The sequence below is a fragment of the Haliotis rubra genome, unplaced genomic scaffold, assembly GCF_003918875.1.
Source record: "Haliotis rubra isolate DU_JTF1 unplaced genomic scaffold, ASM391887v1 Scf1046, whole genome shotgun sequence".
Lineage (NCBI taxonomy): Eukaryota > Metazoa > Mollusca > Gastropoda > Lepetellida > Haliotidae > Haliotis > Haliotis rubra.
Genome location: NW_025764944.1, coordinates 73,532 through 89,105, shown reverse-complemented (window position 1 = coordinate 89,105; position 15,574 = coordinate 73,532). Strand labels below are relative to the sequence as shown.

Below are 15,574 nucleotides of genomic sequence, written 5' to 3'. Positions count from 1 at the left end.
GACAGGAGCGGTGTACTGGGGCAGTGTAACAGCCAACATACCACGACAGGAGCGGTGTACTTAGGGGCGATAACAACACATATATACCTACGGCGAAAGGAGCGGTGTACTAGGGCGGTGTAACAGCCATATAAACCACGACAGGGCGGTTGTACTAGGGCAGTGTTACACCATATATACCACGACAGGAGCGGTGTACTAGGGCAGTGTTACGGCCATATATACCACGACAGGAGCGGTGTACTGGGGCGGTGTAAATGTTTCCATATAAACCACGACAGGAGCGGTGTACTAGGGCAGTGTAACATGACCATATATACCACGACAGGAGCGGTGTACTTCAGGGCAGTGTAACGTTTCATATATACCACGACAGGAGCGGTGTACTGGGGCAGTGTAACAGCCATATATACCACGACAGAAGCGGTGTACCAGGGCAGTGTAACAGCCATATATACCCACGACAGGAGCCGGTGTACTAGGGCAGTGTAACAGCCATATATACCACGGCAGGAGCGGTGTACCAGGGCAGTGTAGCAGCCATATATACCACGGCAGGAGCGGTGTACTAGGGCGGTGTAACAGCCATATAAACCCACGACAGGAGCGGTGTACCAGGGGCAGTGTTACAGCCATATATACCACGACAGAGCGGTGTACTAGGGCAGTGTTACAGCCATATATACCACGACAGGAGCGGTGTACTTAGGGCGGTGTAACAGCCATATAAAACACGACAGGAGCGGTGTACTAGGGCGGTGTAACAGCCATATATACCACGACAGGAGCGGTGTACTAGGGCAGTGTTACAGCCATATATACCACGACAGGAGCGGTGTACTAGGGCAGTGTAACAGCCATATAAACCACGACAGGAGCGGTGTACTAGGGCGGTTAGTAACAGCCATATAAACCACGACAGGAGCGGTGTACCAGGGCATATATACCACGACAGGAGCGGTACTAGGGCAGTGACAGGAGTGGTGTACTAGGGCGGGCGGTGTAACAGCCATATATACCACGACAGGAGCGGTGTACTAGGGCGGTGTAACAGCCATATATACCACGACAGGAGCGGTGTACTAGGGCAGTGTAACAGCCATATATACCACGACAGGAGCGGTGTACTAGGGCGGTGTAACAGCCATATATACCACGACAGGAGCGGTGTACTAGGGCAGTGTAACAGCCATATATACCACGACAGGAGCGGTGTACTAGGGCAGTGTAACAGCCATATATACCACGACAGGAGCGGTGTACTAGGGGCGGTGTAACAGCAATATATACCACCACAGGAGCGGTGTAATTAGGGCGGTGTTACAGCCACATATAAAAAACGACAGGAGCGATGTTACAGCCATATATACCACGACAGGTGCGGTGTACTAGGGCAGTGTAACAGCCATATATACCACGACAGGAGCGGTGTACTAGGGCAGTGTAACAGCCATATATACCACGACAGGAGCGGTGTACTAGGGCAGTGTAACAGCCATATATACCACGACAGGAGCGGTGTACTAGGGCGGTGTAACGGCCATATATACGACCACGACAAGGCGGTGTAACGGCCATATATACCACGACAGGTGCTGTGTACTATGGTAGTGTAACAGCCATATATACCACCACAGGAGCAGTGTACTGCAGCTCATATGATACCATATACACCACGAACAGAAAGCATATGCACGTCCATAAACCATATAACCTGATCAGGGACGGTTTTGTGGGGTAACAGTCATAAATCGTGTTAATCACAACCAAGGAAAATGTACTGAGATTGTGATGTATGAATCCTACATACCACAATTAGAGATGTACTAAGGCTAATGGTGATGTATAAATGCTACATACCACAATCAGAGATGTACTAAGGCTAATGGTGATGTATAAATCCTACATACCACAATTAGAGATGTACTAAGGCTAATGGTGATGTATAAATCCTACATACCACAATAAGAGATGTACTAAGGCTAATGGTGATGTATAAATCCTACATACCACAATTAGAGATGTACTAAGGCTAATGGTGATGTATAAATCCTACATACCACAATTAGAGATGTACTAAGGCTAATGGTGATGTATAAATCCTACATACCACAATTAGAGATGTACTAAGGCTAATGGTGATGTATAAATCCTACATACCACAATTAGATATGTACTAAGGCTAATGGTGATGTATAAATCCTACATACCACAATTAGAGATGTACTAAGGCTAATGGTGATGTATAAATCCTACATGCCACAATTAGAGATGTACTAAGGCTAATGGTGATGTATAAATCCTACATACCACAATCAGAGATGTACTAAGGCTTATGGTGATGTATAAATGCTACATACGACAATTAGAGAAGATGTTCTAGGGCTAATGGTGATGTATAAATCCTACATACCACAATTAGAGATGTACTAAGGCTAATGATGATGTATAAATCCTACATACCACAATTAGAGATGTACTAAGGCTAATGGTGATGTATAAATCCTACATACCACAATTAGAGATGTACTAAGGCTAATGGTGATGTATAAATCCTACATACCACAATTAGAGATGTACTAAGGCTAATGGTGATGTATATATCCTACATACCACAATTAGAGATGTACTAAGGCTAATGGTGATGTATATATCCTACATACCACAATTAGAGATGTACTAAGGCTAATGGTGATGTATATATCCTACATACCACAATTAGAGATGTACTAAGGCTAATGGTGATGTATATATCCTACATACCACAATTAGAGATGTACTAAGGCTAATGGTGATGTATATATCCTACATACCACAATTAGAGATGTACTAAGGCTAATGATGATGTATATATCCTACATACCACAATTAGAGATGTACTAAGGCTAATGGTGATGTATAAATCCTACATACCACAATTAGAGATGTACTAAGGCTAATGGTGATGTATAAATCCTACATACCACAATTAGAGATGTACTAAGGCTAATGGTGATGTATAAATCCTACATACCACAATTAGAGATGTACTAAGGCTAATGGTGATGTATAAATCCTACATACCACAATTAGAGATGTACTAAGGCTAATGGTGATGTATAAATCCTACATACCACAATTAGAGATGTACTAAGGCTAATGGTGATGTATAAATCCTACATACCACAATTAGAGATGTACTAAGGCTAATGGTGATGTATAAATCCTACATACCACAATTAGAGATGTACTAAGGCTAATGGTGATGTATAAATCCTACATACCACAATTAGAGATGTACTAAGGCTAATGGTGATGTATATATCCTACATACCACAATTAGAGATGTACTAAGGCTAATGGTGATGTATAAATCCTACATACCACAATTAGAGATGTACTAAGGCTAATGGTGATGTATATATCCTACATACCACAATTAGAGATGTACTAAGGCTAATGGTGATGTATAAATCCTACATACCACAATTAGAGATGTACTAAGGCTAATGGTGATGTATATATCCTACATACCACAATTAGAGATGTACTAAGGCTAATGATGATGTATAAATCCTACATACCACAATTAGAGATGTACTAAGGCTAATGGTGATGTATATATCCTACATACCACAATTAGAGATGTACTAAGGCTAATGATGATGTATAAATCCTACATACCACAATTAGAGATGTACTAAGGCTAATGATGATGTATATATCCTACATACCACAATTAGAGATGTACTAAGGCTAATGGTGATGTATATATCCTACATACCACAATTAGAGATGTACTAAGGCTAATGGTGATGTATAAATCCTACATACCACAATTAGAGATGTACTAAGGCTAATGATGATGTATATATCCTACATACCACAATTAGAGATGTACTAAGGCTAATGGTGATGTATATATCCTACATGCCACAATTAGAGATGTACTAATACTAATGGTGATGTATAAATCCTACATGCCACAATTAGAGATGTACTAAGGCTAATGATGATGTATAAATCCTACATACCACAATTAGAGATGTACTAAGGCCAATGGTGATGCATAAATCCTACATACCACAATTAGAGAGATGTACTAAGAGATGTACTACCAATGGTGATGTATAAATCCTACATACCACAATTAGAGATGTACTAAGGCTAATGGTGATGTATAAATCCTACATACCACAATTAGAGATGTACTAAGGCTAATGATGATGTATATATCCTACATACCACAATTAGAGATGTACTAAGGCTAATGATGTATATATCCTACATACCACAATAAAGAGATGTACTAAGGCTAATGATGATGTATATATCCTACATACCACAATTAGAGATGTACTAAGGCTAATGGTGATGTATATATCCTACATACCACAATTAGAGATGTACTAAGGCTAATGGTGATGTACAAATCCTACATACCACAATAAGAGATGTACTAAGGCTAATGGTGATGTATATATCCTACATACCACAATCAGAGATGTACTAAGGCTAATGATGATGTATATATCCTACATACCACAATTAGAGATGTACTAAGGCTAATGGTGATGTATAAATCCTACATACCACAATTAGAGATGTACTAAGGCTAATGATGATGTATATATCCTACATACCACAATAAGAGATGTACTAAGGCTAATGGTGATGTATATATCCTACATACCACAATCAGAGATGTACTAAGGCTAATGGTGATGTATAAATCCTACATACCACAATTAGAGATGTACTAAGGCTAATGGTGATGTATAAATCCTACATACCACAATTAGAGATGTACTAAGGCTAATGGTGATGTATATATCCTACATACCACAATCAGAGATGTACTAAGGCTAATGGTGACGAAGGGTTACTGTAGCTAATGTTGTATTAAACCACCACCTCTGAAGCTGTTGTAACGACATGTTGTATAACCTATGTATACCACTGTCAGGGAAGACTGAGTCAAATAAACATCCCCAGTCGTACTGCTGACCTACTGACTTATTTTCTGTGCTGTAGCCGACGACGACGTCTTTGTAGTAAAAATCGGCGACACCCACACCATTTAGACGATAACTGATGATACATGTATATAACATGACTCGTGGAATAATCGTTCCGCCATGTTGTGTTTAGTTAAGTGCAATAGATGGTACTGGACATGATGGCGGGCGGGACATCTCCAGCGGTGGCCAGGACCGTGCTGTCAGATCGATGAAGCGGCTGTTGACCAGAACTCGGCGAGAGAAGGCACGGGCATCACTGATCTGTCGTATCGATCTCTACCTTTCACCCCTCTAACAGACCTATCCCATTTTGCTGTGGCAGGCTGAGTGCCATTGTCGTCGTAGTGTTGCTGTGAGGATGATGACGCGGTGTAAAGCACATCACGGCGGACTGGAGATATCACAGCTGTGAAAATGGTGGATCGACGAGACGCAGGTTTTAATACTGCTGGCTAGGGTTGGTAGCTGTTTTGTGCCTTTCCAAATGTACCCATGTTTATCACAGACGGGCCACCATTAACATCCCTCTTAGGGCGAGGCCATTTTGTATTGGGAGGGGGTGTTTTGGTTGGAACCGTGGGATAGACTATGACAGATGAATGGGGGACTGCCGACACGGGCTTATTGATGCCCCTCCTTCTAACAGACCTCTCTCTTTGGGGGTCTCCCGTGGTCAAGGGATGACACAGTACTCGGGGCAGGCTACCCTGACCAGTCCAAAGTAGTGTGGATATGCCTTTGTTTGCTATGGTAACGCAGCTTAAGGCGATCCTCGACTAGACACAGAACATGTCCTATCTGTCAGCAGAAGTTTCGCAACTGAAGGTGACTAATACAGCAATGATGCATTATTGATTGGCGTCTACGGGGTAATATCTGGGGAAGAAAGGGGTGGGGGAGCAGTATTCAGTCAATAGAATGGCTGCTTCCTGTACAGGTAAGTCAAATGGAGATGGGTGCAGATGCAGTAACGTACTATCGTCCAGTGGGCCCTCTCAGTGGACTAGCATCTACGTCATGGTTTTGTTGTACAATGGCACATATGTTCTAGTGTGATTAGGGGTTGTGACGTTCTGTGTGTGCATGTGAAAAGGAGGGGGAGATTGGGGAACAGGGAAGGGGGTAGAGGGCGTCGGCATCCCGCTAGTGTCGCGCTACCTCTGTGTGAGTTAACCATTGTTGACATCTGTAACAGTGACTCACCTGTAGTAGAGACCTGTTGTCATCTGCATCAATGCCCCAACTGTAGTTTGGTCTGTTGTCATCTGAAACAGTGACTCACCTGTAGTAGTAGCTCTGTTGTCATGTGTAACATACCGTAGTAGAGGTATGTTGTCATTTGTAACACTGGCCCACCTGTAGTAGACATCTGTCATGTCATGCGTAACATACCTGTAGTAGAGGTAGGTTGTCATTTGTAACACTGGCCCACCTGTAGTAGTATGTTGTCATTTGTAACACTGGCCCACCTTAGTAGACATCTGTTGTCATGCGTAACATACCTGTAGTAGAGGTATGTTGTCATTTGTAACACTGGCCCACCTGTAGTAGACATCTGTTGTCATTTGTAACACTGGCCCACCTGTAGTAGACATCTGTTGTCATTTGTAACACTGGCCCACCTGTAGTAGACGTCTGTTGTCATCTGTACCGCTGGCCCACCTGTAGTAGACGTCTGTAGTAGAAGTCACTACTTATTCTTTCTGTATCGCAACACGGCTGTGGACAACAGTTATATACGGGTGAATGACAACAGCAGATATACAGGTGAGTGACGACAACAGTTATATACAGGTGAATGACAACAGCAGATATACAGGTAAATGACAACAGCAGATATACAGGTAAATGACGACAACATGTATATACAGGTAAATGACAACATCAGATATACAGGTGAATGACGACAACAGATATACAGGTATGACAGCAGTATATGAGGACAACAGTTATATACAGGTAAATGACAACAGCAGTTATATACAGGTGAATGACAACAGCAGATATACAGGTAAATGACAACAGCAGGTGAATGACAGGTGCAGTTATATACGGGTAAATTACAACAGCAGATATACAACAGCAGATATACAGGTGAATGACAACAGCAGATATACAGGTAAATGACAACAGCAGATATACAGGTAAATGACAACAGCAGATATACAGGTAAATGAGGACAACAGTTATATACGGGTGAATGACAACATCAGATATACAGGTGAGTGACGACAACAGTTATATACAGGTAGATGAGGACAACAGTTATATACGGGTAAATGACAACAGCATATATACAGGTGAATGACGACAGCAGATATACAGGTAAATGACAACAGCAGATATACAGGTGAATGGGGGCAACAGTTATACACAGATGAATGACAACAGCAGATATATATATACAGGTGAATGACAACAGCAGATATACAGGTAAATGACAACAGCAGATATACAGGTAAATGACAACAGCAGATATACAGGTGAATGAGGGCAACAGTTATATACGGGTAAATGACAACAGCAGATATACAGGTGAATGAGGGCAACAGTTATATACGGGTAAATTACAACAGCAGATATACAGGTAAATGACAACAGCAGATATACAGGTGAAAAGGGTAACAATTATATACAGGTGAATGACAACAGCAGATATACAGGTAAATGACAACAGCAGATATACAGATAAATGACAACAACAGTTATATACAGGTGAATGACAACAGCAGATATACAGGTAAACGACAACAGCAGATATACAGGTAAACGACAACAGCAGTTATATAAAGGTAAACGACAACAGCAGATATACAGATAAATGACGACAACATGTATATACAGGTTAATGACAACAGCAGATATACAGTTGAGTGACGACAGCAGATATACAGGTAAATGACAACAGCAGATATACAGGTGAATGAGGACAACAGTTATATACGGGTGAATGACAACAGCAGATATACAGGTGAATGAGGACAACAGTTATATACAGGTGAATGACAACAGCAGATATACAGGTAAATGACAACAGCAGATATACAGGTAAATTAACTCAACAGATATATACAGGTATATGAACAGCTAAGATATACAGGTAAATTAACTCAACAGATATATACAGGTATATGAGTCGAGAGGGTTATACAGGTATATGAGGTGAGAGGGTTATACAGGTATATGAGGTGAGAGGGTTATACAGGTATATGAGGTGAGAGGGTTATACAGGTATATGAGGTGAGAGGGTTATACAGGTATATGAGGTGAGAGGGTTATACAGGTATTTGAGGTGAGAGGGTTATACAGGCAAACGAAGACATCTGATTGGAGAACATGAATGATTCAAACGTGCTTAGAGTGCCCGAAAAGAGTGATTGAATGAGTTTTATTAGGTTTGACGCCAGACATGTTCCGACAATATTACTTGGGAAAACACTTGGGAAACATCAGGATCGAACCACATCAAGGATCGCTTTAACCACAAGGCTACTACGTCTCGCAAATTTCTGAAAATGTATGATTTTTTTAAGGTTTGAAAAATAACAGCGCTTATAATTTTTGGAGGAAATATGACATTTTCGTAACTTGTTAATATTGTTGAGATGAGCGTATGACGTGCACTACACAATATGTTGTCATTTCTACATGTGTCTTGCTGCAGATGAACTGAGAAATATGTGTCTTCCAATTCCCCCACACTGACATGGACTCGACCGAGGTGGAACCCGACATCAGAAATGACATCGTCCAGCCGCCATCTTATGCAGAAGCTATCCGAACCCCTGTCCCACTTCCGCTTCCGCCATACCGGCCTGTAGAGTTGCGCAGTCGATCACCCCCTCCACCATACTCAGAGGTGATTGGTCAGGTAATTCATGAAAACAATAGCCCTATACCAGCTCAGCCAATCAGATGTGCCTATCAATCCCTCATAGCCAATGAGAATGGACGAAGGGCAAGACATTCCCGATATTCATCAGGTCGTTCCCGAAGTCGTCACCCACCGACATGGAGAACGGTGGAGCTGCAGATACCCAGGACGTCGACTGATGCGGCCGAGAACCTCCTCCAGGTAAGTTGCAGCAGGTGCTTGGATATAGAAGTAAGACTGAAGCAGGTGTTTGGATATAGAAGTAAGAGTGAGTTCTGTTACTGGAAGTGCCTTAGGCGCCGAAATTCGCTGCGCACTCTTCGCACTTAAGTCGTGTTGTTAGTGTATGACGGTGGGTTCGAAGCCTGTACTTCTTGGTTTCACGAAAGTATACTTCCGACTGTCCTCGGACATCTGAATGGCACAGTGGGAGTTGACTGACATTGTGTCTAACCCGGCATTAAACTCACTCACTCACTCACTCACTCGCCGTATAACTTAATGATATCAGTCAGATCTCCCGCTAAATCAGGGGTTACATTGCGTCTCTCTGTGTTGTGCAGCAGGTGCGACGTCCCCCCGGCTCCCTCCCACAACTGCGACTTCTCCGACCCCCGCTGCAGGACCCTCGACCTCTCCGGAACGGGTTCCCTACGGTCAACAACAAAAAGGTCATACACATCTTGGCTGGGGGTCTAGGTTTGCTCATTCCACTAGGCGTCATCATTGCTATGGCAACCAAAGAAACGCCCCCCGAGATTGAGACATCGACCCAGTTGTTGTCGACGCCGTCGATCTTCTACATGAAGGGCCCTGGTGTTAACGTGGACAGTGTGCACGACGACAGCGTCCCGCTGGATAAAGTAGACAATGTTCGGTTTAAGCCATTCAGGAGAAAACGACGGACGATCTGATACCTGTGTAGCCCTCGTAGTGTAAATAGTGACGGATGGATAATAAATGCTTTTTATTACGTACAGCTGATGTAAGTTGTATTTTCTCCAGGACTGGGTAAAATGAGCGAGTGATGATGGTTTTAACGATGGCTGAGGTGATACTGCTGGAAAACGTTCTGTGTTTTGCAGATTAACTGGCACATGTTGCACGTGCATGTCACTATGAGTTTTGACGCCACGTCTGTTATTTCATTATTATTTAATTTAAGTATTATCTCAGGTTGTGGTTAACTTTTTTGCGCGAAGTAGGAATTAGACTAATCACGATTTCTTCTTCTACGTGAAGATAGAGGACAACGTCTCTTCAGACTTTGATAAACATTTTGCACAATACTGCGTTCGACAAGTCGACAGTTTGATGGCCAAAGTGTGATGGAAATCCATATCCTCCACACACATGTACAGATCTGACTTGGTGGTGGGTCAGAGAAATCTGACAGAAAATCGCCGAAATTCTTCAGCGTCACCTTCCATTATCATCTGACAGCTGTATCTATCTTCTTCGCTTTAGAAAAAGCATACGATACAACGTGGAAACATGGTATCTTAAAAGATTTACATGAATTTGGATTGAGGGGCAGATTACCTCAATTCATATCTCAGTTTTTAAACAACAGACAATTTCAAGTACGGGTAGGTTCCACATTGTCTGATTATTTCCACCAAGATCAGGGCGTCCCTCAAGGCAGCATCCTGTCTGTCACCCTTTTTAGCATCAAAATTAACAGCCTCACTAACGTCCTGAACAGTTGTGTTGATGGGTCCCTTTTCGTGGACGATTTCAATATTTCATGTCGTGGTAAGAACATACACGCAATAGAAAGGCAGCTACAACTCTGCCTTAACAAAATCCAAAAATGGGCCAATGAAAATGGCTTTAAGTTTTCAAAATCCAAAACAAATTGTATTCACTTTTGTTGTAAATACAGACCACACAAGGATCCAGACCTATCTTTAGATGGTACTCCCATCAATGTAGTAGAAGAGGCCAAATTCCTTGGACTCATATTCGACCGCCACCTGACATTCTTGCCACACATAAAATATTTGAAAACCAAGTGCTTGAAGGCTCTGGACTTACTCAAAGTCGTTTCAAATACAGAGTGGGGATGGGATCAGATTACCCTCCTTCACTTGTACAAATCTTTGGTTCGCTCTAAACTAGACTACGGCTCCATTGTTTATGGTGGAGCCTGCAAAAGCAATTTAGAAAAACTAGATTCTATCCACCACCAAGGCCTGAGGCTCTGCCTGGGAGCTTTTAGGACCTCTCCGGTAGACAGTCTATATGCAGAGGCTAACGAACCTTTCCTTGAACAACGCCGCATTAAACTTTCACTGCAGTACATCACTAAACTACGTTCAAATCAGTCCAATCCAGCATACAATTGTGTTTTCAACCCTCTCTATGAACACTTGTTTCCTAAACTGCCAAGCCTGGTTCCACCACTTGGAATCAGAATTCAACCACACATATCTGCAGCTAAAATTAATCTCAATAGCATAGCACCTTACCGACTCCTGTCTTCACCACCCTGGCAGATGGTGAAACCACAGGTCGATCTTACCCTCACTAAATTCAAAAAAGTCTGAAACAAATCCCTTGATGTTCCAGCAGGAATACATCCAGTTACGTTCCAAGTATGACACCCATAGATCCATTTTCACAGACGGATCCAAGGATGAGGGCCAAGTCGCCAGTGCTACAGTCATTGGATCTAAGACTGTCTCCTCTAGGATTCCCGACAACAGTTCCATTTTCACTGCCGAGGCCAAAGCTATCTTTTCAGCTTTGACCTATATTAAACAGCAGAATCATTCCAAAAACTTCATCGTTTTCACAGATTCATTATCTTGCCTTCAAGCACTTCAAAATGTTACTTCAAGTCACCCAATCATTCTGGACATTTTGGAACTTTACAACGACCTCTCTACTGGCCAATGTGACATCGTCCTCTGCTGGTTGCCGGGTCACGTCGGCATAGCAGGTAACACAAAAGCCGATGCTGCAGCAAAAGCAGCTCTTGACAAGCCCTTATCTCCACTGCTGATCCCGTACAGTGATTTCAAACCCACTATCAAAAGCTATACTCGGGACCTCATGCAAAAACGATGGGACACTCAAGTAGGAAGAAATAAACTGTATGAATTGAAACCAACAATTGGTTATACCTACTTGGGTTGTCAGTCAAGACGTGATGAGGTAATTTTACGACGATGTCGTATTGGCCACAGTCGATTTACTCATGACTATCTGCTGAAAACGGATGGGGATGGACCCCCCATGTGTGTCTCTTGCGATGAGGTTTTCACCATCAAACATATTCTGCTTGAATGCGTGGACTTATCGTCTGCAAGGGACTCACATTATGATGCAACAAACCTAAAAGATCTGTTCTCCCGCGTGAGCGCTCATCTGATAGTGAACTACCTGAGGGAAGTTGATCTGTATCATAAATTGTAACTGTGAAATGTAACTATCATAAATTGTAACTGTGAAATGTGACTAACAAATTGCCTGCCTTTAAATTTGATGCTATTACTTTTTCTGCTTTTAAATGACAATGTAATGAATATATGTTTTTTGAAATAAAACTCATTCCGAGTATGTACTTACAATGTTTATTAATGCAAACTTGTTCTCGTCACTATATGGCTGGAATAATGCCGATGTGACGCAAAACCAAACTCAACTCAACTCATCTGACAGAGGAAGTTTATTCAACGCGACAGCGCTGCAGTTCGAGTCTCTGATGACTCCGTTCACAGGTCAAAAGTCGTGCACAACTCTAGATCAACAAACTCTACAGACACGTGCACAACTCTACATCAACATACTCTAGAGATCTACAGTCACGTGCTCAACTCTAGATCAACATACTCTACAGACACGTGCACAACTCTACATCAACATACTCTACAGACACGTGCACAACTCTAGATCAACATACGCTACAGACACGTGCACAACTCTACATCAACATACTCTACAGACACGTGCACAACTCTAGATCAACATACTCTACAGACACGTGCTCAACTCTAGATCAACATACTCTACAGACACGTGCTCAACTCTAGATCAACATACGCTACAGACACGTGCACAACTCTAGATCAACAAACTCTACAGACACGTGCTCAACTCTAGATCAACATACGCTACAGACACGTGCACAACTCTAGATCAACAAACGCTACAGACACGTGCTCAACTCTAGATCAACAAACTCTACAGACACGTGCACAACTCTAGATCAACAAACTCTACAGACACGTGCAGAACTCTAGATCGACATACGCTACAGACACGTGCACAACTCTAGATCAACATACGCTACAGACACGTGCACAACTCTAGATCAACAAACGCTACAGACACGTGCACAACTCTAGATCAACAAACTCTACAGACACGTGCACAACTCTAGATCAACATACGCTACAGACACGTGCACAACTCTAGATCAACAAACTCTACAGATACGTGCTCAACTCTAGATCAACATACGCTACAGACACGTGCACAACTCTAGATCAACAAACTCTACAGACACGTGCTCAACTCTAGATCAACATACGCAACAGACACGTGCACAACTCTAGATCAACAAACTCTACAGACACGTGCACAACTCTAGATCAACATACGCAACAGACACGTGCACAACTCTAGATCAACAAACTCTACAGACACGTGCACAACTCTACATCAACATACTCTACAGACACGTGCACAACTCTAGATCAACATACTCTACAGACACGTGCACAACTCTAGATCAACATACTCTACAGACACGTGCACAACTCTAGATCAACAAACTCTACAGACACGTGCTCAACTCTAGATCAACATACCCCACAGACACGTGCACAACTCTATATCAACATACGCTACAGACACGTGCACAACTCGTCAACATAGGCCACAGGCACGTGCACAAGTCTACATCAACATACTCTACAGACACGTGCACAACTCTACATCAACATACTCTACAGACACGTGCACAACTCTACATCAACATACTCTACAGACACGTGCACAACTCTACATCAACATACTCTACAGACACGTGCACAACTCTACATCAACATACTCTACAGACACGTGCACAACTCTATATCAACATTCTCTACAGACACGTGCACAACTCTACATCAACATACTCTACAGACACGTGCACAACTCTAGATCAACATACTCTACAGACACGTGCACAACTCTATATCAACATACTCTACAGACACGTGCACAACTCTAGATCAACATACGCCACAGACACGTGCACAACTCTAATTCAACATACGCTACAGACACGTGCACAACTCAAGGTCAACATAGGCCACAGGCACGTGCACAACTCTACATCAACATACTCTACAGACACGTGCACAACTCTAGATCAACATACTCTACAGACACGTGCACAACTCTACATCAACATACTCTACAGACACGTGCACAACTCTAGATCAACATACTCTACAGACACGTGCACAACTCTACATCAACATACTCTACAGACACGTGCACAACTCTGATCATCAACATACGCCACAGACACGAGCACAACTCTAATTCAACATACGCTACAGACACGTGCACAACTCAAGGTCAACATAGGCCACAGGCACGTGCACAAGTCTAGATCAACATACTCTACAGACACGTGCACAACTCTAGATCAACATACTCTACAGACACGTGCTCAACTCTACATCAACATACTCTACAGACACGTGCACAACTCTACATCAACATACTCTCTACAGACACGTGCACAACTCTACATCAACATACTCTACAGACACGTGCACAACTCTATATCAACATTCTCTACAGACACGTGCACAACTCTACATCAACATACTCTACAGACACATGCACAACTCTAGATCAACATACTCTACAGACACGTGCACAACTCTATATCAACATACTCTACAGACACGTGCACAACTCAAGATCAACATACGCCACAGACACGAGCACAACTCTAATTCAACATACGCTACAGACACGTGCACAACTCAAGGTCAACATAGGCCCACAGGCACGTGCACAAGTCTAGATCAACATACTCTACAGACACGTGCTCAACTCTAGATCAACATACTCTACAGACACGTGCTCAACTCTACATCAACATACTCTACAGACACGTGCACAACTCTAGATCAACATACTCTACAGACACGTGCACAACTCTACATCAACATACTCTACAGACACGTGCACAACTCGAGATCAACATACGCCACAGACACGTGCACAACTCTAATTCAACATACGCTACAGACACGTGCACAACTCAAGGTCAACATAGGCCACAGGCACGTGCACAAGTCTAGATCAACATACTCTACAGACACGTGCACAACTCTAGATCAACATACTCTACAGACACGTGCTCAACTCTACATCAACATACTCTACAGACACGTGCACAACTCTAGATCAACATACTCTACAGACACGTGCACAACTCTACATCAACATACTCTACAGACACGTGCACAACTCTATATCAACATTCTCTACAGACACGTGCACAACTCTAGATCAACATACTCTACAGACACGTGCACAACTCTAGATCAACATACTCTACAGACACGTGCACAACTCTATATCAACATACTCTACAGACACGTGCACAACTCGAGATCAACATACGCCACAGACACGTGGACAACTCTAATTCAACATACGCTACAGACACGTGCACAACTCAAGG

At 42.6% G+C, this 15,574-nt stretch overlaps 1 protein-coding gene across 1 annotated transcript; it reads left to right on the top strand.

The window, feature by feature from the left end:
* The first annotated feature begins 5,159 nt into the window (after positions 1-5,159).
* LOC124275284 lies at positions 5,160-9,853 on the top strand. The gene is made up of 3 exons (XM_046710769.1): positions 5,160-5,457; positions 8,665-9,075; positions 9,438-9,853. The coding sequence occupies exons 2-3, from the start codon at positions 8,707-8,709 to the stop codon at positions 9,786-9,788; spliced, it is 720 nt and encodes a 239-aa protein (XP_046566725.1). The 5' UTR covers positions 5,160-5,457; positions 8,665-8,706; the 3' UTR covers positions 9,789-9,853.
* Positions 9,854-15,574: the final 5,721 nt, after the last annotated feature.